General features: G+C 41.1%; 1 protein-coding gene and 1 long non-coding RNA gene across 13 annotated transcripts in view; one reads left to right on the top strand and one right to left on the bottom strand.

Moving 5' to 3' along the window:
* LOC122997539 (homeobox protein Meis1) overlaps positions 1 to 27,757 on the top strand; it is a 165,933-nt gene that overhangs the window by 57,505 nt on the left and 80,671 nt on the right. For 3 of the 11 annotated variants that reach the window (XM_044373743.1, XM_044373744.1, XM_044373745.1), the window contains 5 exons: positions 2,630 to 2,860; positions 17,566 to 17,732; positions 19,635 to 19,677; positions 20,058 to 20,086; positions 26,673 to 26,893. In XM_044373743.1, the coding sequence (XP_044229678.1) occupies positions 17,697 to 17,732; positions 19,635 to 19,677; positions 20,058 to 20,086; positions 26,673 to 26,893 (329 nt within the window). In that variant the 5' untranslated portion in view covers positions 2,630 to 2,860; positions 17,566 to 17,696. Of the gene's footprint in view, positions 1 to 1,823; positions 2,861 to 17,565; positions 17,733 to 19,616; positions 19,678 to 20,057; positions 20,087 to 24,158; positions 24,834 to 26,672; positions 26,894 to 27,757 lie in introns of those variants that run through there. The other 8 variants (XM_044373742.1, XM_044373738.1, XM_044373740.1 and 5 more) reach the window with 7 other exon arrangements.
* On the bottom strand, positions 19,778 to 23,995 carry LOC122997542. 2 transcript variants are annotated; one of them, XR_006407233.1, is made up of 3 exons: positions 23,791 to 23,995; positions 21,853 to 22,162; positions 19,778 to 20,206 (listed from the first exon to the last, which is right to left on the bottom strand). It is a non-coding gene; the product is annotated as an uncharacterized LOC122997542 (long non-coding RNA). The 2 variants fall into 2 exon arrangements; XR_006407232.1 differs by lacking the exon at positions 19,778 to 20,206 and adding an exon at positions 20,838 to 20,929.

The following is a 27,757-nucleotide window of genomic DNA, read 5'->3' as shown; positions in this document are numbered from 1 at the left end:
AGAACTGTATGGCGGCCAGAAACACACCTTCAAATAAGTGCTAACGTTGCTCTGTGTCTGTCACGTGTATAAATAAGCAACCGCTAACATGGGTCAGTGTCTCATTTTTGTCTTCCTGTGTAAATTCCAGGTTTCCAGTTGGCTTTTAAGTTTGACATATTTTTGGAGATGTATACTTTTTGGTGTGCTCAGCAGGGAGCCATGTTTTACTGATAAAATAATGCTAACAGCAAAGTTGCAAGGTTGTGTAAAAAGAGGCAGCAAAGCTAAACTGTGGTGTTGGATAAGATCTGATCAAAAACAATGTAGAATTCATTTGTAGACTATCATTGTTCATCGTTGGCTTTGCACCCTGGCTTCATTTTTGCTGATTACCTCTGGCTCAGGCGAATTGTTGCTTAAAGGGTAGACAGCCGATATGAGTAACAATGTTTTGTTTGGGTCTTACAGGAGGTAGAAACTAAAAATATACTGTGACGGTTGCCCAAAACTTGTAAAATGTAGCTTTAATAGTAAAAATTGGGGAGTGCCAAGATGGTTGGTGATGTGTTTGAACCACTGAAAGTACTTGAATAATTATAAAGTCACATTAGACTTGCCACTGTAACCACAAGCTGATAATCATCATAAGTATCGGGATTTTACATGTTGGCAGATTTTCTTTGACAGACTAACTGCTGGTTTTTCTGACCATGATACGGCTCCTATTACTCTGTAAAAACAGCAGAGGGAGAATAACTGCTGATCAACATTTACTGTTACAGGAGACCTTATAGTTCTGTGGTTGTAGTTATCATTACTGGTATTTTTAATTTGGCCAGCAATACTTCACAAGGCTCAATAGTAAAGTTTGATTTTAAACCTCTTGTAAATATTTTGCCACAAGAGGGGGCTAGGATAGTTGCAGTTGTCCAAGATTTACTGAAACTTGGTATGAAAACGTCCACACAGTTTAAAAAAAGAGACATCCTGAACTTATTATTTTCTTTTCACTATGACTCAGTTTTGTGTGCAGTTTATTTTTCAATTGTGAAGTGTTTAATCAGTGTAGTTATTATTACTTTAGTTTACTGGTCTCATAGGAACTCTGTTGTGAGTCAGATAAAGTTTTCTTCTCTGCCCGAAGCGCCTCTCCAAACTGAGGCACTCGCCCACTTCAGAGAGCTGTTTTGATAGAGACATTCAGCCTGCTTTCAGTGGGAGTCATGTCACATTTGTGCTAACTTAGCCTCAATACGGTCAGAAAGGAAGAAAGGGGGAAAAAATGGAGGATAGAGGAGGAGAGAAGAGAGAGAGAGAGAGAGAGAGATGGCCAGAAGACAAGAAAATAAAAGAGCTGTTCCTTATTCATCTGATTCTAATTTGGATGTAAATTGCAGGCTGATGTCACGGCAGAGCGGCATGTTGCTGGGTAATCACAGAGGAATCCAGTTGAATGAAGCCAGAAAAAAAAAAAAAAAAAAAAAAAATAGTGCAAGACAGGTGCACAACAGAGCCGCTCAATAGAGCTGACGTTTTTATCTGCGCTATCTACCTTGCGCACGACAGAACGTTGACGGCGGTGGATACGACCGCGCTCATACACGCCGTCATACAGCACACAAGCCTTAAGTTCAATCTGAAACTCGGGCATTGAGGCCGGAGCAGCTGTTACTGCCAACAGCTAACTCTCTTTTCTTTCTTCTCCTTTGCTTTACTTCTCTCTTTTGCACACACACTCCCATACAAATGCGCCCTCATTCTCATTCTACCCTTTCACTTGTTTCCTTTTCTTCTTGCACCTTTATTTATTTATTTATTTATTTATTTATTTTGTCTTATAGAATCCCGCCGCACCGCCACCCCTCCACCCACATCGGCCCACTTCTGGGCAGCATGCCACAGTCCTGGCCTCCTCCATCACATCTGCTGATGATAAGTTTAATTTCATTCAATTGCCGGTCATTAATGAATAATGATCCGCAGCCCGTTTATTTGCAGTGCCAAGGCAAAAATTTGACGTCTACAGTAATTGTTTACCTCCTGTAAATCAATGTGATGTTGCTTTCCTGTCGACACACACACACACACACCTCCTCCGCCCTGTCCCCGACTGATGATGTCAGAGGTGGTTTGTGGGTTTTCGGGTTGGAGGCAGCGTATGGCTAAGTGACTGCGAGAGCCCCCAGTAATCCCTCTGTTCAGGATGGGGCCGGCTGGGGCCCAATGAAAGATGTAATAGGATCCCTCTGTATGCCTGCTTCCCCCGCATGGTTAGAGATTAACACTAGTGTCATATTCGGCTCTGTCTACCAGAGCTGGACCTCTCTGTCACACTTCCTAACAAGTCTGAACGTTTCACACGCTCAAGACCAAATATCTACATAGATTACTGCCATGTTTACTCATGATTCATGATAGCAATGATAAAATTTAGAGGGACAAGTCTTTTTTTTTCCACACAGGAACATGTTTTATGTAGTTGTCATACTTTGAATATATATTTCGATGAATTATCTATAATTAGAGATGTACTGAAATGTGCAGGGTTGGGGCTTTAAGTGTATTTAAAGTATTGATTGATACAGGCGAGCAGCCAAAAACAGTCCTAACCAAAGGCTTCCCTCCTGTGTCTTACTTATTTTTCCAGGTCTGTCTTCTCTGCCAGAGAGCAAAGGGCCTACAGCATAATTTCCTTCTGGCTGATGATGTCTGTGGAAAAACAGAACAACAGGAGAAGAGAAGGCGCTGGTTGAAGGCAGCTGATGCTGTGTCAAACCCTGGAGAGAAACGGTGACTCCCCCCCCCCCCCCAACGTCACGTCACAAGGCTGAACACACAGGATGGATTAGCGTAACGTTCAAAGTGTCAGTCAATCAGGGTTTGTGTGAAGGCTCGCAGTTCCATATTTTAGATGCCTCTTGTTTTAGTGAATAAAACACACACACACACACACACATGCACTCTCACTCACAGAAGCAGGCATGTAGAGAAATAAAAAATAAGGAGATACAAGGCTGCCAACAGCTCTTGCCAACAGTTCTGGAGCCACTAAAACAGCCAGCTTTGACCAGTTTCAGTGGCAGCAGTGACAGAGAGAGAGCTGTGGCTAGAAATGAAGTCTGCTGCAGTTTGGCAAACCCCTGGACCTTCACAATGTGTGCTTTCTTGCGTGTGCGTGTGTGTGTATGTGTGTGTGTGTGTATGCGCGTGTGTGTGGAGTCGCCAGTGCTGGAGAGGCTTCAGAGAACAGAGAAAGTGTGTGTGTGTGTGTGTGTGTGTGTAAGTGCATGGCCACAGTAGTCTGGCAAATCAAACTTGCCTACGTGCACATTGCAGCTCGGTGGTGGGAAAACTCCTCTAACACGTGTGCACGAACATACACATACAGGCGCACACACACAGTTAGGAGTCAGCTGTCTACCCCTGCTTCTCAGCTCATTAAACCAAATCCCAGGGACTGGACTGAAGAATTTAAATGAGAACCCCCCCCCCACCCCACCCCACCCCACCACCCCACACACACACACACACACACACTTTTGAAGTTCTGCCCCTTTCAGCTCATCGTAGCCTTGTTGCATTTCAAGCCTCTAACAGGTACAACACGCCCACTTTGACATCTCTCCGTGCCCCCTCATTTAGTCCCGTGTGTGGCCTCCGCTGCACCTTTGGGCGTTACACTGGCAGTTCGAGCCGACGCCGGCGACACCGACGGCCCCTCTAGCCTGGGCTCTGACCTTGGGGAGGGGGAACTTAGTTTAAAACCCTGAAATTGTATATGTGTAAATCCGACAAAAATCCCCTTCTGCCCAAAACTCCCACCCTGCCCACGTTTGTCTGTGCCTTGTAGCTCCAGGTCCCCACGGAAACTGGATAACAGCAGTGTTTAGAGGAGCTCGGGATTCATTCGGGATAACAGGGCTTGCCTGACGGGCCAAGGCCTCTTGCAACAGTAACAAGAGAGTGAAAGAGATTAGAGACCTTCAATGAGGACTTTGAGGTAACTGTTTTGCAAAAGAGGGCGATCGTCTTATTTACCTCACTGCCTCTGCTGGGTAAAAAACACACAACTGCAAGTGCTTGATTTCGTGTGTGGAATCAATATCTTGACCCTCAGGTAACAGAAACCTGGTCACACCCCTTTTTTCTGAGTTTCATGAGAGTCAATAGAAAATTCAGCGTACAAATCTAAACTCTTTTTACTTATTTTACTCCAGTTATACTGCTCTGTAAAGGAAATGAATCAAAAGTCTTTATCTGTGGATTTTTGTCAATGAAATGACTTCCCTGAAGTTTTCACTGCACTTCCTGGTAGTTTCACAGCTGTAAAAGTAATCGAAGAAGACACAAGTGAGCAGTAGTCCCCAGCAGAAATGTAAAAATCATCTCTGCTAATGTGATTTTTGGATTTCTATGTCTTTCTATCATACCTTGATGTAAATCACCATAGCCTTTTCCTCAGTTTATGCAGAATTCTTTTTGCTTTTCTGATGTACATGGAAATGCTGCAAAACATCTCTGGATAAAGTTTGAAAGAGTTACACAAGATGCAACAAGCAGTGAGTAAAGAATCTGCGTCTCTATCTGATTTTTTTTTTTTTTTTCACTCTCTTGTCTTTGTTCAGCGTGAACTTCATAAGACATCCCTTCCCCCTTCCTCACACGTGACCTCCGACCCAACCTTGATTCTTCCTTTTTCACCGTTTGCCAAAAATTTTTTTTGGAAGAGGCCATCCCTGGCTGTTTCTCTATGAAAATATCCTACCCCCAAACCCCCCCACCCCTCAGCCAGGCATCATCCAGCGGCCCTCGCTCTCTGTATCAGCTTTTTGTCAGGGATTTGCCTCCTCAATCCCACAAATCAACAGAGGATAGATGCCTATTGTGCCTAATCAAAGCACTTCCTCCTGGGGTAATCCCTCAATTTGAGCAGGAAGAAAAGCCCAGTGAAGGGGGGAATGTTCTGGATCAATCCTATGAAGGGCCCATATTATACACTCTCATTTAGATTTCACCAAAGAGACACAGCCAGCCAGCGTTCTTAACCCCCCAATCCTCCCCTCCAACCACCTCCAACTGCTCTCCTTTTCTGTTTGTGTTTATCTTTATTTTACTCCCCTTTTCTCTCTTCATTAATCTGTTTTTCCTTTGGTGTTATTGTCAGCGAGTGTCCTGGCGTGCCGGCTTGTTAGCACGTGGCAGCTCTTTCAGCGCTCCTTGTTTACCGGAGCGATGTTGAAGATGATTGACTTGTCGCTGGCGAAAGCTTGTTCGTACAGTCGATGTAGGCTGACAGGAGCATCAACCTAGATGTTTCAGTTAGCCCGTACACAAAGGCCTAGCCTGCTTTCGTTTAGGAGGTGGAGATGTAAATACATTTGTCAGGTTAGCTTCATTGGGAACTTAGCGTATGTCATTTTGGTCATTCATGCTCAGATAAGTAGGAGATATTGTTGGATTGCTTTCATTTTTGGTGCATGTTTACTCCCTTTCTCAACCTATGACGGAGAGATTGGAGATTATATAAAGGTTTTTTTTTTTAAATTATGAACCCAATTTAGGGAGTGATCTGAAATCCTTCAATCAATATTTAAAAACCGTAGATGATCCGTCTCTCAAAAGGCCTGTTTTGTGAGCAACAATCTCGAGATGACTCAAATGTTGATAGAGGATTTGCAGTTAACCCAGTCAGTCAGGTCTGGCACCACCATTGAAGTCCAGTAGAAAGCTCGCTGTAATATTTAAAAAAAATGGGACATACCTGGAAAAAAAGATTGTTTACAGATTTACGGATGATTCTTTGATGATATTTGTAAAAGTTTAGCTGTCTTAAAGTTGTTAGTCCTAGTCTGCTTCAGAAAACTAGCAGGTAGGTCATTTTGGAAGTAAACTGGAGTGTCATTGTGAATTTTTCATTTTCGAATGAACGGAAAGAAGCACAACACTCTCTTAAGTGGGAAATCTATTCAAAAATCACCTGTTTTTTACTGGAACAAAGCCTTTCATACTGTACTGTGTCACTGGTTTCCAATGCTGCAAGCACCTCTATAATAAAGCACATAAAAATACAGCTATTTTCATTCTCAGAGGAGACGCTGCCACCTTGTCCTGTTCTCAGCCTTTCTTAATAAGTTGCTATGTCTAGACACCAACAGATGTTTCTGTTGTGTCTGTTACATCTTTAAGTAGTTGTTGTGTTTAGTCTTAATGACAGCTGCTGTTAGATTTTCTGCTGCTTTGGTCACGTCTGTCTTGAAGAAAAGATCCTTGCACTCAGTCAGACTAACCAGGATAAATAAAGATGAACAAAAAGTTAGACCTACCTTTAATACTTAATGCTCACATTTGTACATAACAAACTTCTCTCTATTTCATGTCTTTGATGTTGAGGTCTTGTCACCATGGAATATCTCTTTTCTCCACGGATTCATTGATGCTGTGTAACCCTAACTCGGGCTTTTCTATATGGGAGTTGCATCAATAGATGTCATTGAGCAAAGCTGACAGAACATGACCTTTACCGGAGTTCTGAGGTTACTGTTCTCAAGCAGAGGAAGTCAAAATAGATGAGTGGATTAAGTGAGAGCCAGAGTCCCTGGAGACTCATTAGAATAGGACAGGAATAAGGGGAGAGAGAGAGAGAAAAGGACCGATCCCAGCTGGACCGACTTCCCCTCGCATCTGACCTCATCACCGGGAAAGATCTCATGGACATCCATCTGGTCAGGTATCCACCGCAAAAGACTGAAGAAGCTGTGCTGAAGACGCAGTAAAATCATCACTGTTAATTCAAGTGTAAAACGACACTGTGGCAGGTTTATATAAGATTTAATTTTACACTTGATTTAGATGAGTTTTGAACAGTGGTACCGTCTCTACGAGCGGATAAACAATTCTCCAGTCAACCAGTTCTGTTCGTGAAAGTACTGGCAAATGAGGTGGCAACAAAAAAATATTTTTCTTATTGATTAATCTGTTTTTCCTATTAATCGCTTAATCAGTTCTTTGGGAATAGTGAAAACCACCCATCAAGGTTTCCCAGAGCCAAAGGTGACATCTTTATTTGTTTTGTTTTGTCCAACCAATAGTCCCCAAACCTAATTTACACTTTTTACACAAAGAAAGGCTACAAATCCTCACTTTTGAGAAGGCATACACATCTTAAACAATCAATTGGTCACAAAACAGTAAACGATTATTGGCCACTGAGCAGCTCTAGTATTGGGGGGCCTTGCACAAAAGCACCTCGGCAGTGACTGTAGGGTGAAGGAAGATGATTTTACATGTCATGATTCAAAGCAAAAATCCCATTTTTCTAACCTCTAGCCTAATGCTACCCCTGAAACAGGAAGTAGATTCCACATTATGTTACTCTGTAATATAACATATATCAACAGTGTGTCATAATTACATTATAACATTTACATATATTGAAACAAGAAAGCCATTGTCTTTAAAGGTGCTTTGTTAGAAACTAGACAAATAATGCACAAACATCAGGCATCTTTTTGTATATAATGTACTATTTGAATATAATATATTTATAAGCATCATAATATACAGTTTTCAGTATGATATTATTAAGTATAAGTGTGGGAAAACTCAGTCTTTTCTTATTGAATAAGGTGACATAGAGGAAAGTGCTGCAGCAGTTTTGAATTATATTCCTCGTAATGTTTCATCTTTAGTGGCATTTACAGTTTGTTTTCTGTATGTTCGCAGTATAAAGACAACACTTCTCACACACTGAGAGCACATGTATGAGTCTGAACTCATACTTCGTCCATCTTCAGCATGCAGCATTGATCCAGTGTAAGATGGCAGCCATGTGTGGCCCAGATTGTGATGATGTGATGGATGATGTGAGTAATTCTCATTAACTGGGGAATGGCACATTAACATTTATTACTTTTGAAAGAGGTATGATTACCTGCTTTTGCATCGGTTGAGCGGGCACTTTAATTCCCAGATTACGCTATCCTCGTATATATAAGCCTTGTGAAACAGAACACACGGCCGTTTTATTTTCCTGCTTGCTGGCACTTCCAGTAAATGCTGTAAATTTTTAGTCCAACTCCTCTTCTCACTGCAACTTCCTCCATTTAGATGTGTGTTTTTTTTCCTACACCGGCAGCAGGATAAGTGCTGAGCCACCGTCTGCTTCCCTCTGCCTGCGTCTAAACACTGCGCTTTCCTTGAGTGAGTATGGCTCTCTCTGCTCTCTGGGGCCCACAAGTGTCCCAATCCCTTCCTCTGGCCGCGGTTTCTAACCTAGATCAAATGTTAGGCTTTAAAAAGCTAAAGTTTGATGTGGATGAGCAACTGCCTATGAAACACTTTAATCCGCAATGCTGTAATGTATTTAATTTCACACCCTCTGATGGTGTTGCCCCCTTCTTAGGATTACCCAAGGGAAGAAGAGGGGTGGGGGTGGGGGCACAAGGGCATGGCAGGAGAGGGGTGGGGTGGGGGTGGGGGGGGGGGGGGGGGCAGTCACTGAAGCCCTTCGTATGAGAGAACAAGACTTAAGAAAGACAGAGGGAGGGAGAGAGAGAGAGAGAGAGGCAATCAAGAGATTCAAGCTGTACAAGGAAAAGGTAAGGAATGAGAGTGGAAGCGATGGAATATAGAAAAGATGTGAGAAAGAGCCAACAAAACGATATCCAGGCAGAGAAAAAAGTGAGAGTCAGGAAGAAAAGAGGGAGAAGTGAGAAAGAGAGGGGGGGGAAAAAAAGCATTTCTAAAACCGGGGGGGGGGAGAAATCTCGCCACGGAGCTGGCTTCACAGAGAAAAAGAAGAATGCCACTTTACAATTTGGAATGCTTGTATTCAAATAGAAGGTCGGAGCTTTGGAGCCCGAAGAATGCAGCTATATCTGCATTGTCACACACCCCCCCCCCCCCCCCCCCCCCCCCCCCCCCCCCCCCCCCCCCCCCCCCCCCCCCCCCCCCCCCGCTTGGATAAGGGGAAAAGACACCCTGGCAAATCCCATTGTAGAGCTTGGAAGCTTCATAAAAGTTAAGGAGCGATGGATATAGTCTTGGCCCCCTTATGAGATGAGGATCTATCTGGCCTGGCTTCGGAAGCCCTAGACGCATACGCAGGGATATTGGAGGCAATAATTCCCCAGGACGGGAGCACACACAGGCTCCTTTATATCGCCCCCTAATATCCAATTTACGGGCTCAGGCCCTCCGCCAGAGCAGCCCCCGAGAACTTAGAATGCACAAACGCCAGCGTGAGATGGAATTAGGGCCAAGTTCTCTTTTCTTCTGTTTGCCAAAAGTTTGAGGCTTACAGAAATATGAAACTGTTTTTCTCTCCCCCCCCCGCCCCCCTCCCCTTCACCCCCTCCTCCTTCCCTTCCCTCTCCTCTCCTCTCCTCCCCCAGCCCCCCCACCCCACCCCCCCCCACCCCTCTGTCCGTTAACCCAATTCATCCATTAAATAGACAAGGAACTGAAAGCAATAAATAATTTGGGCCGGGGATGGAAAATGACTTGATATTGTGTGGTTTTGGTTAATATACAGTGAGGTTTTCCAACACAGTGAGTAGGAAATGTTGTAAACAAGCATCACTGATTGGAAATAATACGCAGTCGTTAAATATATTTGGTTTTCTTTGAAATTTATTGGGTTGGGGTATTGTGGCTGTGCCAAAGTCTGTAAATAAGGAGGGTTTGATTATTTAGAGGAAAAATACAGAGGGGTGAGGAGAGTCTATCATGCTTAGATGAGTGGGGATTTATTTAGGTTTTGGGTGAAAAAGTAAAAGTTAGAAAGTGTATACATGCTTAAGAGGCGTGATATTCCCCCTCTGCTGATCTCCTTATCCTCTCCTTAGCCTCCCTAAGCGGTACACACACACACACACACACTCACACACACACGCACACACACACACAGACAGTGACTTTTCCTCCGCTATTGCTGGATGAATCTCCCATGAACCTTGCCAGCCTCGCTTGCCTGTGGATGTATTTACTCATAACAAGGGCTTAGGCCAATAAGAATATATGGTGATTTATACTGTGACCAGCAGGGGATTGTGTTGCCCTGATGGTTTAAGTATTTTACACTTTGATAAACTCTCTGACACCTTCATGGATAAAATCCCCCCCATTTGAACCAGCCCCATCTCCGCCTGCTCACAACTCCACACAAAGCAACAACAAAACAAAACCGTGATTGAACATTGATGGAACAAGGAGACACGGGGCGGTTCACAAACTGCTTTCACAGTCAAATATACAGGAAATAATGATGCATTGGTTTCATCATACTCCTAGACAATAAAGTACAAAACTACTGTATGACAGAGCAGCATAATTAGCAAAAATGACAATTATATGCTAATTCCAGCCTCTTAGATGTAAGCATTTGTTGCTTTTCTTTGTTTTATGGGGCTGTAAGTTGAATATTATAACATATATATGATATATTTTGGTTCGTGGACTGTTGGCCCAGCAACAAGCAATTTGAAAAAGTCTCTTGAAAGGGCTCTGGGAAACTATGATGGACAAATTTCACTTTTTTTTTATGACATTTTAGAAGCAAAACAAGTACAGTTAATTGACAAAAAACCCTACAGATTAAGCACATTAAATTGAGTCAGCAGAAATGGACACACAAGCCTATTTTGAAAAATAGTACATGAAATTCATTATTTAATACTATTTATAAGTTAAATTCTGTGTGTAAAATATTTAATGGTAACTATTTTTTCAACAAAGGACTTTCAAATGCTGTCATTCATTTTGTAAGACAAAGCCTCAGACAAGCTGTTCATAATTCCTTTTGTAGCAAAATCTTTATATTTGATCACTGACTTGAAAGTGAGAAGTAACCTCAGACAACCTCTCAATCCGGCCATTCATCTCCATCGAAATCTGTCTCTGTCTTAATTTACCAGGTCACTCTGGCCAAAGTCTCCAAATGGCATCACATTTGAGAACCCAATGCTGATATTATCCATCTACCTTCCCAGAAAGGTCAAGCAGAGTGTGCCCAAGTCATAAAAATCCCCCATCTCATTATTTGTGCATTTCTCCAGCCGGTGGCAGGGGTGCAGTGCGGTGGAAATGGAATGATATATCGGAGCTGGTCAATAGTCGATCTATAATGACTGTGTTGTTGGCTTTCACTTTAGAATAATTTATATCCTTGCTGATCAATAACTAATCTTGGGCATAGTCAGTGCTGAAATAAAGAGGAGAATGATGATGGCAGGGGGAGAGGCTCTCCTGGAATGTGTGGGAAACTGATGCACCCCACCTCCCGTCTCACACACACACACACACACACACACACACACACACACACACACACACACACCGGCACGTACACACGTCTTCTGTTCTTCCAACCATAAAGTAAATCATTGCACAGCCTAAAAAGTTTGGGCTGGTGTACTTTTTTGGAGGGAAATGATTGATTTTGTGTAATGGTATAATAGTTTGGATTTAATTAGTTTCATAAAAATGGGCTTCTCATTACGTTTGTGTGTGTGTGTGTGTGTCTGCAAGTGTGTGTGCATGTTCAAACATCTGTGCATTGTGAACATGTGCTAGTGCATGAGTGTGTTTACATGCCTTACGCTTATGTGTGTACCTGTGTGTGTGTGTGTGTGTGTGTGTGTGTGTGTATGCGTGCGTGAGTGTGTGTTGTTGGCCTGTGGAGCTGAGGGGGCTGAACCCTCTGCCCTCAGATTAGCCCCTGGTTGATAGGATTAGGCTCTAATGACTGGGACTTGGAAGACAAAGGGAGTTTCTGCAAAGAGGCTTAGATATGGAAGAATTAGCAGCAACCTTCCATTGCTCTTTCTTTCTCTCTTTTTTTGCTTTTCTGCCGCCTTGTTCACTCCTTCTCTCCCTCTCTTCCTTTCTTTATGACCTTTCCTCTCATTGTCTCTTGCATACACTTTGTCTCTGGATCTCTTGTAACACTCTAATGCTTTTCCTCCAAATCTCTCCCTCTGGTCATCTGACATATTTGTGCACTTATGCACCTGTCAAAGTGATGCTCAACATTTGTACGTACATGAATAAGCATTCAAAAGAATTGTGGAATTAGGAGATTCTGGTTTTAAGGGGCAGAGACTTTGGTATCATATTTGAAGTTTAAAAATCTTTCATCAGATTTCAGAACATAGCTGACCCTGAACCACATCGCTGTGCCTGCTAGCAGTCTACCAGTTTTGGTGTTACAATGAGTCTGCATCTAAATTAATTTGTCTTTATTTGATTTTATATTAATGCCTGATTTTATGACATGACAGAGGAGGTGATATCCTTCAAAAAAATGTATTTCTGCAGCTACTTCTCTAAAAGTTCTTCTGTATGTAACAAGTAGCCAACTTCAAAATGTTTTACTTTTGAAAATATATTAAAGAAGAAAAACAAATATTGGCAGTCTGCTAGGAAATAGAGTTCTTCACATTTGCTCCAGAAAACTGCTACAAATATTGGCTCTGGCTGGGAACATCTTGAAGCTCTTTGATATGATTCAGTGTCATCGAATCACCGTCGATACCATATAGCGGTGCAGTGTCAATAGGTCAGGGTTTTTCGATAGCCAGCCTTATTAGCCTCTATGCTAAATGGTCTGATGCGCCAAGGCCCTGCTCGGGTTCTAATTGCCCCGGTCTCAGATGCTGTTTGGGAGGGAGCACCAGCCGAGACGCAACACAACAACGGCAAAAGAGGGGGATTTAGGAGATTTTCTGCCAGCTTACGTAAGAAGAGAAGAGAGCAGCTTCTTTTGGTCGGAGCTGAGAGGCTGCATGTGTTTTTATGTGAGCAAAGATAAAACCGTTGGTGGATGAAACCATTAGAAGAGTATTGCTCAATAAGCCTTGGTATTTTAATTTGGAGCAGAACATGTGTGTGTTGTGTTGTGTTTGGGGAGTCTTTGTGTACGCTTTATGTGTGTGTGAGTTGCAGTGCAAAGCTGTGTTAGCGATGCCTGTGAGAAGGGAAAAACAGCGAGGGGAAAACGACGGAGGAGCCCAAAATAAAGGAGGGTGGGGTGGATGTCGAGATTTGTTTGGGAAGTCATGTATGGTGGTGTGAGTCCGAGGGCCGAGTGTTGGTTTACTGAGCCCCAGCTGGGCTCTAATCCGGCTGACTTTCATAAACCTGACTGGGCAGAGCAGGCAAAAGCACTGGCATTAGCACGAAGAAGCACTGTGAGGTTGTCCACAAGCCAATCTTCTGTCGGTCTTAATCCAGTTATTGAGCTGTTTATTTAGTTTCTTGCCAAAGTGCTGTTTTCTAATTTTGAAAATAAGTCATTTCCTTTAGTTTGTCATGTCTATTTTACAAAATATAGAGGAGACTGTCTACTTAAGTACAGTTTTGTCAGTCAAAGTGTAAGTAACCCACTAACATTCAAAAATAACTTTCATTTTATGCTTTTTGTAGTAGACTTTTCTATCTCATTTTGGAGTAAAACTGACCCAAATATTCCTGTGAAAGTAATAAAACACACACAATACTGAATGCAACTTATTAGTGGACTAATTTGGCCTGATGTGTTAATACTTCACTTTGTTCTCAGTGAACAGTTCAAAGCCTGGATGCGGAGGTGGGATCTGTGAACCAGCCTCAGCGCACATGTCTGAGGCCGCTGCGTGCAGAAATCCTCAAAGCCAAATCAACTGCGTTTACAGTGTAATAACGGTGACATCATGCAGTTTTCCTAACTATCCCCGGAGTTATGTTGAGTCCAATTTGCCCTAAAATGCTTACATACATACGCACAAGCACACACACACAAAAGTCACGTATATGAACATGCGCACAAACACACACTTCTCCCCTGCGTTGTACAGACGCAGCCTGTTGGCTTTTATCTTGCACTGGGCACTAGATGAGGACCATATGCAGCCTCGGTGCAATTATAGTGTGGTGAATTGGTAGAACAACAAGAGGGCGTTTTAACGGAGCAGTAAATGCAGGTAAGGGCCTTTATTAAGCCAGATCAGGTTGCACTGATGTTGTCAGGCGGAGACTGGCTCTCAGACAGGCCATGAGTATATTTGTACGTTCATGGAGTGTGTTTGCATGCAGGTATATTTAATGTGCGTTTCATGATACAGTTTAGCCATCAGGGTATCAGAGGGAACATTTACCTGTGTAACTTTGAAGAGCTTTAAGGTTCATGGGGTCTGACAATGTGACTTTCCCCAAGAGCATGTGTCACGCATGCACACAATTTACCTGTCTGAATGTCTGAGGGAAATTGTATGTGATCCATAATGGTTTTGGGCATGTGACCCCACTGCACTCTATTTCAGTGCCCGATAGGTGAAAGGTCAATCTCTAAAATGTTTATGTGATGTTGAGTCCCTTGGGAGACTTGGATTGATCCGCACTGCTTCTAAATCACCTGTAGATTTATATTTCCACAGGCAGGAACAATGAAGTAATATTAATAGTATTAACACCACAGTGCAAAAATACTTCATTACAAGTAAAAATCCTGCATTCAAAAATGTACTTAAGTAAAAGTATAGAAGTATTATCAGTAAAATATACTTCAAGAATCAGAAGTAAAATATTATAGTATTATTATGCAGAATTAACCCTTTCCAAGTGTTTGATTCTTATAGATATTATATTGTTGGATTGTTGTTATTGATCCATTGATGTGTAAGCAGCATTTTCATGTTGTGAAATGGGGATAATTTTAGCTACTTTATACAGTTTAAACTATACAAATACATCATATTTTTTCATATATTTTCTATATATTTATTTTTTCATATATATTTTCTATCTAAAATCTGAACCTGCAAAGTAAGTAGTAACTAAAGCAGTGAATAAGTTGAAGTATGAAGTAGCATAAAATAGAAGTTAAAGTACCTGAAAATTGTACTTGAGTACAGTTCTTGAATAATTGTACACAGTTACTTTTCACAACAGTGGAATTAACTATGTGAAGTGAATCCGACTTATTTCTAATTTTGTCTTATTTCATTTCTTGCTTGTGAGTAACAGTGCGAGTTGTCCTGATGCAGAAAACCGACTCATCTGATACTTCTACTAGTGTCAAGAATTATTTGTCATTACTGTCCCGTAGCTTCTGGTTTATTCAGTATTTCCTACAAACTCTACATCACTCTGGATTCTATGCTGTGCAATTATGACACTCTAGATATAAATTATATTCATTTGTAAGTTATATTCCAGGATTTGGTGAAAATAACAGGAACCAGGAATATAAACTCCTGCTGCAGTGGAAGTTCTGGTGGTTTGGTGGTGAGGAGCAAATTCAGGCAAAATGTAATCACTGCAAACATGTCAAATCAGACTGATTAACTCTGTCATAGTTTCTAGTTGGAAACAGCATTTTTCCCCCGTTTGAAAAGCACAAGTGGTCAGCCGCAGCTGCTCTCTGCTCTCTCTCTCTTTGTTGAATTTCAGAAATATTTAGGGACTGTTTTCCAGTTCAGTTATGTTTATTCAAAAACAGCTAATCTAAAATGAATGATGTGAAACGACTTCCTGAGTGAAAACTTCATATCACTGAAAGTTTTCATGGACAGAGAAAAAACAATCTTTTTTTTTATTCATTAAGCGTATTTTTGAGTCCTAATTTTTTATTTTTTATTTTTTTTAAAAAGTGGTTTAGTACAGATTGCCACTTTAAACTTTTACATTCCTGGAGATAGTTTAACTCTCATAAAAGACTGAACTTTTACATTTAAAAAAAAAAAAACACATAACACATGCATTGAGTATCTCAGATGAGGAGTTTCATTCCTGAATAAAACAAAACACTTTATATGTCAAAGATTGCAGGTAAAGATCTTCTTGAAGGTATCTTAATGATGATGTAATGACTTTTCATTTGTTGTATGTTGCTCTTTGGAATAGAAATCTTCAAATTTACAGTTTCTGTCTGCATGTGGAAATTCAAGGACAAAGCAAAAAAAGTGAGAGGGAAGAATAATTAATGGAGGCAGGTGTGGTATAATGTGTGATAAACAAAGAGGAAAGAAAGAGCGACAGAACAAAGGGTATAAAGATAGAGGTGTCAAACATTAACGCGCGCCAAGTCGTCTGTTGTTGTCTTTTGATGATTATGACACTTGCGATGCTGGATAATTAACAAAAGCTAAGTGGAATAAATTTCAACAAATCACGCTACCTTGATTCTTTGACAGTTTGCATGTGGGTTTAGAAGAACTTTTCACAGAAAACACGTTTGTGTCTCATTGTTTGAAAAGCCTTGGTGGATTTTTTTTTTTTTTTTTGTTACACAGGAGTAGAATAATTGCTTCCATTTATTGCAGCAAAGCCACAGTTAGTGCAGAGCAGAGCCAATCTGCTGTATTTCACCGCATCTCTGACATTTGTTGTTATGACAGGAATTTATGCTTTGAAAGCTTCTTTATTGGGATCCTGCAGGGACGTACAGTATACGAGGGATCTTAGACGAGATGATGTGACCACTGACCTCTTCATGAACTTCGGTAGAGATAACTTTGTTTAGGAGAGATGGCAGTAGGTTCACTAGCAACCACTGCAGTCAATCAGTATGTTTGGTAATCTGATTCACTGCTGCCAGGATGGACGGGCGCCCCGCTGCTGAACTGGTGTACAAGTATCTGACCTGGTGTGTATATATAATGCCAAATATTTGCTCAATCTCACTGCAACATCTTAGTAACTGATTTGAATTTATTTGGAACCCCACATCATAACTATCGGCAAACCTTCCTTTTTATTTTAAGCATATTGTCAAAGTGTTTCTCTCAGAGGCAGGAGAAACCAAGAAATGTTTAGAAGATCTGCAGATTATTCAGACTGCAGCAGCACATAATGCTGAACAGCACACAGTCCTATCACTGGTGCTATGTTTGATTTAGAAAAGATTTTCAGAATCTGTTGTTGGTTTTCAAATCAGCAGCAGACTCGTATCTGAATACATCAGACGTCGTACCTCTGGTCCTCTCGGACGGGACTTTTAGTTACTCCCAGTAAAACCAGTAGTTTAGCAGCTTTTATAGTCCTGACAGTCCACCTGAATGTGATAATATGAAGTGAAACAAATATCTTTTTAGCTTAGCATTTACATAGTTTCCAGGCTTTAAAAAAACGGATATTTTAGCTGGTTCATTTGGTCCAATTTTTTCTGACAGTCGCTTATTTTAATGCTGTTTATATATATATTATGCAATACTTGTTATTACCTGTTCTCTCATATTATATTCTCTACTTTATTTTTTTGCTATAATTTCTGTTATTGATGTTTTTATTATTTATACCTATATTTCTACAGTGTTTATTTGATATGTTTAGGGATTATAAGTATTTATATTATAATCTTTTACACACTAATTTAATAACTACACAAGAGGAATTAACAAATCCTGTAAAAGTTAAATCTGAAACTGTTTACATTTTACTTTTATCATAAATTAATTCATTTACTAGCAATTCCTTTTTCACAACAGCAACTGAAAACCTCCAGCTTTTATCACGTGCATCTACATACGAATGCTACGTAGTGGTTATGTGGTGTGTGAGCGTGTGTTGCGACTGTACTTTTAACCGGTGACCATGTGTTTACTGCAGGCTGGGAGGTACAGATCAGCCACAAGCCAAACGCTACTGGTGGTAAAGGTTTATATATTCTACCAGCTGCTTGGGCAAGGAAGCAGCCATCATCTGGGGGAACAGTTTCACCCTGAAAATGAAAAGAGTCCATGTGGCACACTTCAGCCGTAAAGCCTGAGAAATATGTAAGTTATTGGAGACTTTTCCTCTGAAATTGAATATCTATAATTGGAATTAAAGACATATCTGCTCTCTAGACAACATGTAGGAGGTGCTTTGAATCCTTGGATGTCTACACAAGAGTCCCTCATCTGTATTATATATAAGTAACAGTTATATTTTGGACATAGTGTGTTAAAAACCTGTGTAATCTCAGAGTACATGATGCTTACATTTTAAAAAATTACAATTATTACTTCCACACATTATTCGTTTTGGGCTTGAACTTGCCTTCATTTTTCTTCATGGAATATTTTTTCATACATTAAGCTACAAAATCATCAAATTAAAACATTCTCTTGACACCGACTTTCAAAACAGTAAGATACTATATATGAGGATGTAACAGCTGTATTATTGAAATATTGATCTATGAACTTCAAAAAACACAGACTGCGTGTTACATTTTGAATTAAAGCCCTTCATATGGCTTCCTTATAGCTGATGCTGGCTGTTTCTCTACTGGGGTTTGCTGGTTTATTACCACTAGGCTATGCTGTGCTCCCAGACCACTCTCCACTCCAGACTACTCACACCCATCCAGGAAAAGATGAGTCTTCACACCTCTTCTGCAGCCTTCCCTCACTCCTCCCTTCCTATCGCTGTGTTTTTTTTCCCCCTCCTGCTTTTATAACTCGGCTCCAACACCCAGCTTTTTCCACTCGTTCTCTCCTCATCGTCATCCTTCATCTCTCTCTGCTTTGCTGCTCTCCCCTTTTCTCACTTTCTCTCCTTCCCTCCCTCCCTCCCTCCCTCTCTTTCTCTCTCTCTCTCTAAGGTGCTGATCAATTCACAGTCTCCCTGGGAGGTGTGAGAACCCCCTCGCTCCCTCCCCTCCCCTCCCCGTCCTCACCCATCCACCCACTACTACCCTTCCCCCCCCCTTCACCCTGAACGGTGAGACTGGCCGACACGTGACACCCTTTACCTCCCTCACCCGAATCCTTCACCCCTGGATTTCTGGGGGAGACAAGAGTTATGATGAAGATGATGATGATACTCTCCTCCTTCCCTCCTTCTGTCCTCCTCTTTTCACTCCGTCCTCTCCTCCTCTCTCAGCAAAAGTGTCTGCGACGCCATTAGCACACCTGAAATAATAGCGGCGGTGACAAATGCTGCTGGAAGGGGAGGGCGAGAGACATTTAGAAAGAGAGAGAAGGAGAGGAGGGAGGGAGGTGTGTGTGATGGAGTGATGAGCTCTCTATCTGTCTGCGGGATTAATTCAGACTCAGCAGCCTTTCAGAGTAAAAGTGGAGCTGCTGACCCGGTGGCCGGTGGCACAATGTGAAAATTGACTTGCAGCATTCAGTGCAGCTATTATTACAGGCCTCTGCTGTAGTGTGTGAGTGTGTGTGCGCGTGTGTGTGCTTGAATCTATATGTTTATAGGTCTACATATCTGTGTGTGTGTGTGTGTGTGTTGGCTATGTGTGCATCTAATTTCACACAGTTCTCACCATATAGGAAAGCAGATGTTAATCACGTATGTATCTATAGGTGTGATGAATGATGTCACTGTGACTGTCACATCCAAGCAGCGTTTGTGTCCGTTCATTGTTCAGTCGCTTGCAGTTCTTCATCATATGTTCACATGAATGCAACACCTACGTATCAGGTTTTTAGTGAGAAAGCTGCCACATTGACAACATAGATTTTCTTTTTTTTAATTTTTATTTTAGGCTGCAGCAGAGCTAAATGAAGCTTTAAATGTCTTTTTTTTTTGGTTTTAAATACACAGATTCAAGTTATAGTTTTGCACATAGTAGCATGAGAAGGTGATGTTCTTTAAAAGGTTGCTGAGTGTCAATTTGTACATCAAAGTTTTCCCGCCTTTTCATGCCTTTATTCCTAATTTGTTTATGATTGCAGATGTCTTTGACCATCGCATGGAGCTCAACAAAAAAGCTCAAAGGTAATTTCTAAAATGTTACTTTCACAGTAAAAACAGCAAATAGAAACGGACAGATTTTGTTGTGCTTCATGTAGTATCAACAGTTTTCAAGCCAGTTTCAAATAGAAAAAAAAACACATAAATTGATATTTGCAATAAAAGGCAACACACCACCAGACAACTGGCTTTATTATATATTTTATTAGCATGTAAAATGATTTATATGAACAAAGATCAAGAGAAATAAAACAATTTCTTTATAGATTGAAACAATATATTCTGTACTCAATGAAGTGTAGATTATTAAAAAATACTGACAGTGCTACAAAAGTACACAAAAAGTTTAAAAGTGGATTTATATTGCACAGGATTCACTTTTTTATTTCTAATTATCTACACAGATCTCTCTCCTGCCTCTCCTGCAGTACATGTAATTTCCAGCAGCTCCGGTAGAAGGCGCAAATGATTAAGCATTCATGTGTGTGAGAGGCAAGAGGAGCCTCACATTAACATTTGGGCCAAACTGCAGGATCCAGCAGAAGTGAACACTCTGAGGAAAAAAAGATACTGTTGAAATGAAAAATTTCATGTTTTAAAATGAGAATTGTGATAATAAGAGCCTTGCCATTAAACCAAAATTGTGATTTTACACCATAAAACACAACCCAAACTATTAACTATGATGGTTTCGGAGCCATAATTATAGGTTACTCACTCCCCAGATATTAGTGTAGGAAGTGTATCAATATATTCATTGATTTAAATAAATCATCGTGCAATAATTTGAGACAAACTTTATGTTAAAATAATTTAACCACTACACTTTAATAAATTAGTAACAATTTGTAAACGATGATGGAGAATCCTGTATGCTGTTCTTATATGGCACTGCATGCTACCTCGCATTTACACTCACTCTTTAAAATAAATCTCCAACGCTAGAGAAACATTTTTATTGTGCACTTTCAATCGCCCTTTTTTTCTGTCTGAATAATTCCCTACCGGAGCTCACAGCGACTAAATGCACCCTAATGAATCGTGCTGGATATTCTGACAGGCGATAATACAACTAGTAGTTTCATATAATTAGATAAGCTGTGAAAACTTTGCAGCAGGTCTGCCTGTGTGCTGCAGCAGTGACACAAAGCAGAGAGACTCGGTGGCCTTTTTTTGCAGATCCCAACACGTTTGGGCGCAGAGCTGCGGGGCTGCAAAAAGTTTGACCTCAGTTTGACTCCTCAGGCTGCCAGTTGCTCCGTGTTTCTTCAAACAGCTACAGACAAGCAGTAAGAGATACAGAGGATCACAAAGGCTCGGCCACTGATTCACATCTCTGACCTGGAGCTGTTTTTTTTTTTTTTTAATTTTTTTTTAAAAGAATCTTTTTACTCAAACTGCACATATTAAAATTCATATTCTAATTTGCATTATTTATTACAACATGTCTGCGAACTAAAAATAACCGCTAGTGACTTGAAATAATAATATGTAACACAGTGAGGAATAAAAGAAAAACATCTACAATAGAATTCAACATAATGTGAATGTGTTTTTTTTTTAAAACTAACATTAAAGGCTGGAACTTCTTTGTCTCCACACAGCACAAGTCACGGCGCACAGGCCGTCCAGTAACGCTTTCATTAGTTTCGGCAGTCAAACATGCTGTCAATTTACATTCAGCCGTTTGAAAGTAATACCTGCTGATTTTATTGAAACGGCTCAGAGCATTACCGTCATCGCAAAGCGGATTAAACAGAAATGACGGTATTTGCCCCCCTGCTCTCTTTCAGGATGCCAAAATGCGCTGACCCTCACGAAAGAGCAACTGCAGGAGAGAAAGTGGAGCTCCAGTTTGCTTTTATAGACGCTAATTGAAGTAACATAATTGCTTTATAATGCCATTGTAGTTATTTTTACAGTGGTCAGGCGCTGATGTGATCTCCTTTCATGTTAATTTAGCCTTACTTCTTCTCAATGACCCACTAAAATTTAGTGTACCTTGTGGTTCAGGGAGCTATATTATCCTGTTTGGGTTTCACTAAACCCACAAATTTCGCCGAAAGTGGATTTAAACAACAGTTGCCTTTAATTAAAGGCTTCATTTCAACAAAATATCTCAGTGGCAATGATAATCCTTTTAAATTATTTGATATGCCCACAAAAAATAAAAAGAAGAGAATGAGAGCTTCTACTCACCAACAAATTAATGAATTAACAAACCCCACGAGCACAAGTCAGCACAGTTTCTTATTTGATCCGGTATCTCTGTGCGTAAAAGTCTGTGCGTCCTGCGCGGCTTCGAGGCTTCTCTGTTTGTCCGCGACCCGGAGCCTCGCCGGCCGGACTGCAGGAAGCTTTGATAGTCATTTCATGCTTGTAAATTTGTCCCATCGGATCCCACCGCTCGGGTATTACCGCAGGATTCACCGCTGAATGTGTGAAGCCGCATTATTATGTTATGACACCGTTTCTGGCACCGGGGGCAGATGATCGATGACTGGACGCACTGCACAGGGGATAAAAAAAAAAAAAAAAAAAAAAAAAAAAACTTCAAACAGGCTGTCACAGACCAGCAACACCTTATGAGCATAATCAGGAGATAATGTGGCTCTTTTACACACTCGTCGTTCATGTGTGATGGGGTGAGAAATAAATAAAATCTCAGGTAAACCTCTAGTCGGTGCTCACCATGTGGAAAAGAACGACTCACATAAAGAAAAATCAATTAGAATTTTAGGAAATCGTCTGCGTATGCGTCTTCCCTTAAAACTAATCCTGACCAGTAACTTATCCCGTTTTAATATTACTTTATATACTATGAAATATCTCATAAATCTTTTATGAAAATCTTCAGTTAGATAAACTCCTTTCTTAATTAAAAAACTTTGATAAAGTAAGTTAAAGAAGAATAATCCCCCTTTTTTCACATCCTGGTGAGGAATGAAATATAACGAGATAAGGTGTTAAATTCAAACTGTTTTGTTAATTTACATCCACTCATTACTCAATGATATCATTACTTTCCCAGAAACGACTCGTGAATTTAACTTTCCTCTCCTTCAATTAGGGTTCATCAATATTTGCTCAAACTTTTACAGCATTTCAAACCTTGAAACTCTTGAACGGATCTTTATAAAGAGGGAAAAGTTGCATTAATCACCAGCCTACACAGTGCAAGAGAAGACAGCTGGCAATATCTTCACTTATGTTTGGTTTTCCAAAGTTTAGTCAAAGTGTAAGTGCATTTAGAACTAACTAATTCAGAGATGTGTAAATTGGTGGTGAGAGAGAGAGACAGGGAGAGATGTCTCGGTCAAATATTCAGTGTTTTTGGTGGATTTACAGCCGGTTAGAAGCTGACAGAAAACGCAAAGTGTGTGTTTTCTATTCGCGGATGATGTTTTGTGTTGCGCCTCCTCGCAAATGTGGCCTAAAACCGATCAATCAGCCCCGGATCGATCATGTGGGGAGCCAATAGGGGGCTCCCATCCCTGTGCCTCTCTGCCATTGGACAGCCCGGGCTGACTGGAGCGACCCATTCAGAGCTGCTGTGGGGGAGAGGGGACGGACGACATATGAACTGTTATTTACACATATAAGATGCGTTGAAAAGCTGCTGTAACGTTTTCACGACTTATTTCATAATTCAGCGTTCAGACCACAACATAAGTGTAAATCTGAAGACTAATTAAGGTACTTTTGCATCAACAACAAGCAATGCTCAAAAAATGAATATATGAACAACTTGGAAAAAAAGTTGTATTTATTATTCTATTTATCAGCAGCAGACACTTTCTATGCATTTTGTAGACTGAGCGTTTCCATTCTTAAATCTTACTTAAACTACTGTAAAGGTGACAGGTATATAGATTGTATAGACGTTAGCTGTGAGCTGCAAGAGGCCCTAAAACCTACAAGACTGGACCGTTTGGCTACAACATACACTGTGGATATCATGCAGACATGATGTTGACAGTCTAACAGAAGCCTAGCTGATTATAAAGCTGTTATAATTACCTAGTTTTAGACCTATAACGTATTTTTTCGTGATATAAGTTAAATTATTCACTATAAAGTAATATCCAGTACAAACTTAATCTACAATTCAGACTGTATGGGCTCTTGACAACATACCTGACAACACCAGGGTTGAAAGCTGGTTCAATAAGTCGTTTAAACTGTTTACAGGCAGAGAAGTGTATCCCGAAAATCACGTAATTCAGAGGTTTCAATGTTTATATATCAGTCCAGACTGCCGAATAAAGTCATTTTATGAGGATGAGACATGAAGCTGGAGTCATAGGTGGATATTCTGTTTATCCCTGTGTTGTTCCAGCTCGCAGTGCGGCTGGCTGGGCTCGCAGGGTCCTCCCACCCCCCCTCCTCTCCGCACGACTTGCTGCAGCCCGGTGCGTTGTGTAAGACGCGACCTGTTATGGCCACCACTACTTCCGGGTTTCAGCAGTCTGGTCCAGATCCTCCGCTCCTCCTCAGCTCAACACACACATCCATTGTACACAAACGGGCAGGCGGCTCACGCATACACACGCACTCACACACATACAGACACATACACACACATATATACGCACACACGCACAGCATCGATCGTGGCTCCTTTAAGAAAGCCTAAGCCAGAATTATCACCCCACCTCCTCTTGATCTCCTCTAGACGCTTTTGCATAAGAAAATCAAGCCGGGAGCCGAGAGTGATCAAAGAAAACGAGAGGAGAGCTGCTTCATTTTTTAACTGTGATTGTGACCATTAACATTTAGGTGGTGCCGATCCCGTGGAGACGCGCGTCAGACCATCATTCATCCGGTACTTTTGACAAGCCCTCGCGTTTTGACTGACAGGCGGAGTGGCAAAAAGCCATGAGAGTCGCCAGTTTTGTTTGAGGGGCTATTTTATTTTCATCCTGGTTTTGGAAAAGGAGCCTGGTGCCGCTGCCCCGAGGATAGCCGAGGACCTATTCGCCGCGCCTGGGCTAAACTTGCGCAGAAAGCGGGGGCTGGCTTCACCGTTCCGTGGAAAAACAGGCATACGGGATTTTGGCTGAAACGTCTTCCCATTTATTTGGATTTTCTTTCTTCATTTCGTCTCCACCCTGGCCTCAGAGGGGATTTATCTAAACTGAAAGGACGACCAGGGAGAGAGGAGGGTTATGGCGCAACGGGTACGTAGGGCAATCCCCCCTAAAAAGTTTCTCTAAGTCTACTGTGCTTGAATGCAATCCTGCACTGTAACGTGGCTTAATGACACACATACCCGCACGGACTCACACTCGCGGCGAAAGTTTCTGTCGTCTTCCTGACACATGGAGACACAATTTCATGTTTGGCGTCTTTTGGCACGGTATTACGCACGGCCGCACTCGTTTGCTCCCCAAACCGGCCCACTGAGGGACATTGGAAGCGTGATCATATCTCACATCGGCTATGTTTTTTAGATTAGTTATGACAGGGCAGTTACTGGAAGCGAAATGGGGGAGGGCAGAGAGGCAAAACAAATCTCCACATTTCTCCTCTTGACTGTTTTCGTCAAGATTTCATATCGAGTGGAGCATTTATGAACAAACAAAAATCGTCAGTTCTGCTTCATCACCCGCAAAATGTGCTAAAACATGCAATATTAGCATAAAGCCAGTGAGGCAGTTTTTAGTAATGAGGTGATGACAAACGCTTTGATTCATACACTCCAGGACTGCTCCATAACAGCGGCTGGGATTTTCGCACGGATAGTAAACAGTGTAAAAGCAGAGATGTTAGGGAGCCACTGGACACATTTAGCTGCTTAGTTTGGCACCGGAGCTGCACCACGCTGGGGTTTGCACCTCTTTGCCTTTAGGGTCGAAATGTTCGGCTTTAAGTGATAATGCTTTTTACTCTTACCCCGGCACTTGTTTGTCACTTCCAGAGAACTCTATAATTCAAGCCTCTTGTTCATCAGTTAAAGAAGCAAAACCTCAAATAAAGATTTTTAATGAGGCTTTTTCGCAGAGCTGAATCAACATTTCTGCGTTTTAACAAAGCAGCAGCTTGTTTAATAACTCCCAGACTAAAGTGTAAAGACGAGACTACATTATTTAACTCACAAGTGACACGTGAAAAAAGTTTGAAAACCCAGCTCAGGTTTAACATCGTCTTAAAAAAAAAAAAAAAAACTTAAAAAAAAAAAAAACACACACACACACACACACACACACACACACACAACACGCGTTGACTTGCATTTGTTGCGTGCACTAATGACAGTGTGCTTGATGGGTGATAACTTGCTGCACAATTATGAGCCTTTAAAAAGAGAAAACACTGCAATTAACAAGTTTAAGACATTTGTTGTTGTACACGGTGAAAACACAGGACACCAGACTGGTTCTGTTCAAAGCTTATTACTGCTTGCTTAATAATAACAGAAGAACAATAACTGAGACATCTTACTATAGTTCAACTTTTTTGTCTTATCAGTATTTTTGAATATAAAGCTCATAATTATTTTACCTCTGATTTAGTTGTGAGCTATAAGGCTCCCTGTGAATAAGTTGAGAACAAAACTAGTTTTCACTTCAGAATAATAAAAGCTGTAGCTTTCTGACTGTAAACAATATCCTGCTCAACTCAGATTTCAGTCTTTAAATCTTAGTTTCTTTAAAACGATTAGAAATATTAAACCAAAGTGAGGTGAATTATTTGTCTTGTTTTGCATGTTTTTCAAGTGTCCGTATTTTGAAAGTGAGCAGTTCAGTCTAGTGTGCACTTTGAATCAAGAGAAATGTTGAAACATGTCGACTTGCTTTGAAAAAAAAAACAAGTGTAATGAAACTGTTTCGTCCTGTTTTACTCGACATTTTCCTTTAAAAAAAAAATAAAAGCAAGACTTTAGGTCTCACTTCTCCTACTTTAAATAACTTCCAAAGATTTTCCAGACTTATTTTTTAAAGCAAAGTTGTAGCCAGAGTTTGATATATTCTTGTGCATGTATATTAACAGTGGACCTGTGTGTCTGTTGTGTGCAGTACGAAGACTTGCCCCACTACGGGATGGACGGGGTGGGTATCCCGACCACCATGTACGGAGACCCGCACGGCGCCCGGTCCATGCAGGCGGTGCACCTCAACCACGGGCCCCAGCTGCACTCCCACCAGTACCCGCACACCGCCCACACCAACACCATGCCTCCCAGTATGGGCTCCTCCGTTAACGACGCTCTCAAGAGAGATAAAGACGCTATATACGGGTATGTGCGAGCCTCCGATCCGTGGGGAAAGTCACTCTCTGGCGGGTAGACGTGCGTCCTGCCCCGGAGTGGCCGTCCGGGGTGGGTTAGTGGGTGCAAAGTCAGTCCCTTAAGAGTAGAAACACCGACTCAATGTCCGGGATAACCGTGAGCCCCGGTGAAGTGTTTCAGCTAAACACAGGAGCCTAAACTGCTACAGGGGCGCTGAGAGAGAGAGTAGCTTCATGTTTTTCTGTTCTTCTTTTATTTTTCGCATAGTTTGAGTTTCATTCTTTTGCAGTCAGTCTTGTTTACCACGTGTCCTTACTGAGTAAACAACTGATTATATTTTAGAGCAGGAAAAAGTCACTTACTGTAGGTTTTTTCCCCTACTCATGCTGAAAAATATATTTCCATTCTAAGGAATAATTAGGAGACAAAGTCCACTTAAATTAGGACATTAAATATATTTTTTTAGACTTTAACTTATTTAATATCCTGATAGGTTTCATCTTTTATTATGAGCTGAATAATTACCCTCTCTCTTTTTACAGAAAACCATTTTAATTAATTGTGCGCAATGTTCCAGGCTTCAGCAAATTAAACATATATAATGTTCAAAGGAAACCCCATGTATGCATGTCATTTATTAATTTACAGGAGTTAATTAAAAATTCTAAGCGTAATGTTTTCACGGTGGCTAAACATGTCAGTAGCAGTTTCACCGTTTTACGCCAAACTGACTCAACTTTAGGGGACTTATTGTCCTCAGGCTGCACATATTTACTTTGATGACTTAAACAATAAATAACCATCAAATGTGCGAACATTTAGTCGCCGACAACCTCAGAGATTTTTTTTTTTCTCTTTGCCAAACACACAAAC

This window comes from Thunnus albacares, chromosome 14 (assembly GCF_914725855.1).
Source record: "Thunnus albacares chromosome 14, fThuAlb1.1, whole genome shotgun sequence".
In the NCBI taxonomy this organism is placed as follows: domain Eukaryota; kingdom Metazoa; phylum Chordata; class Actinopteri; order Scombriformes; family Scombridae; genus Thunnus; species Thunnus albacares.
This window is presented reverse-complemented; position numbering and strand designations above follow the sequence as displayed.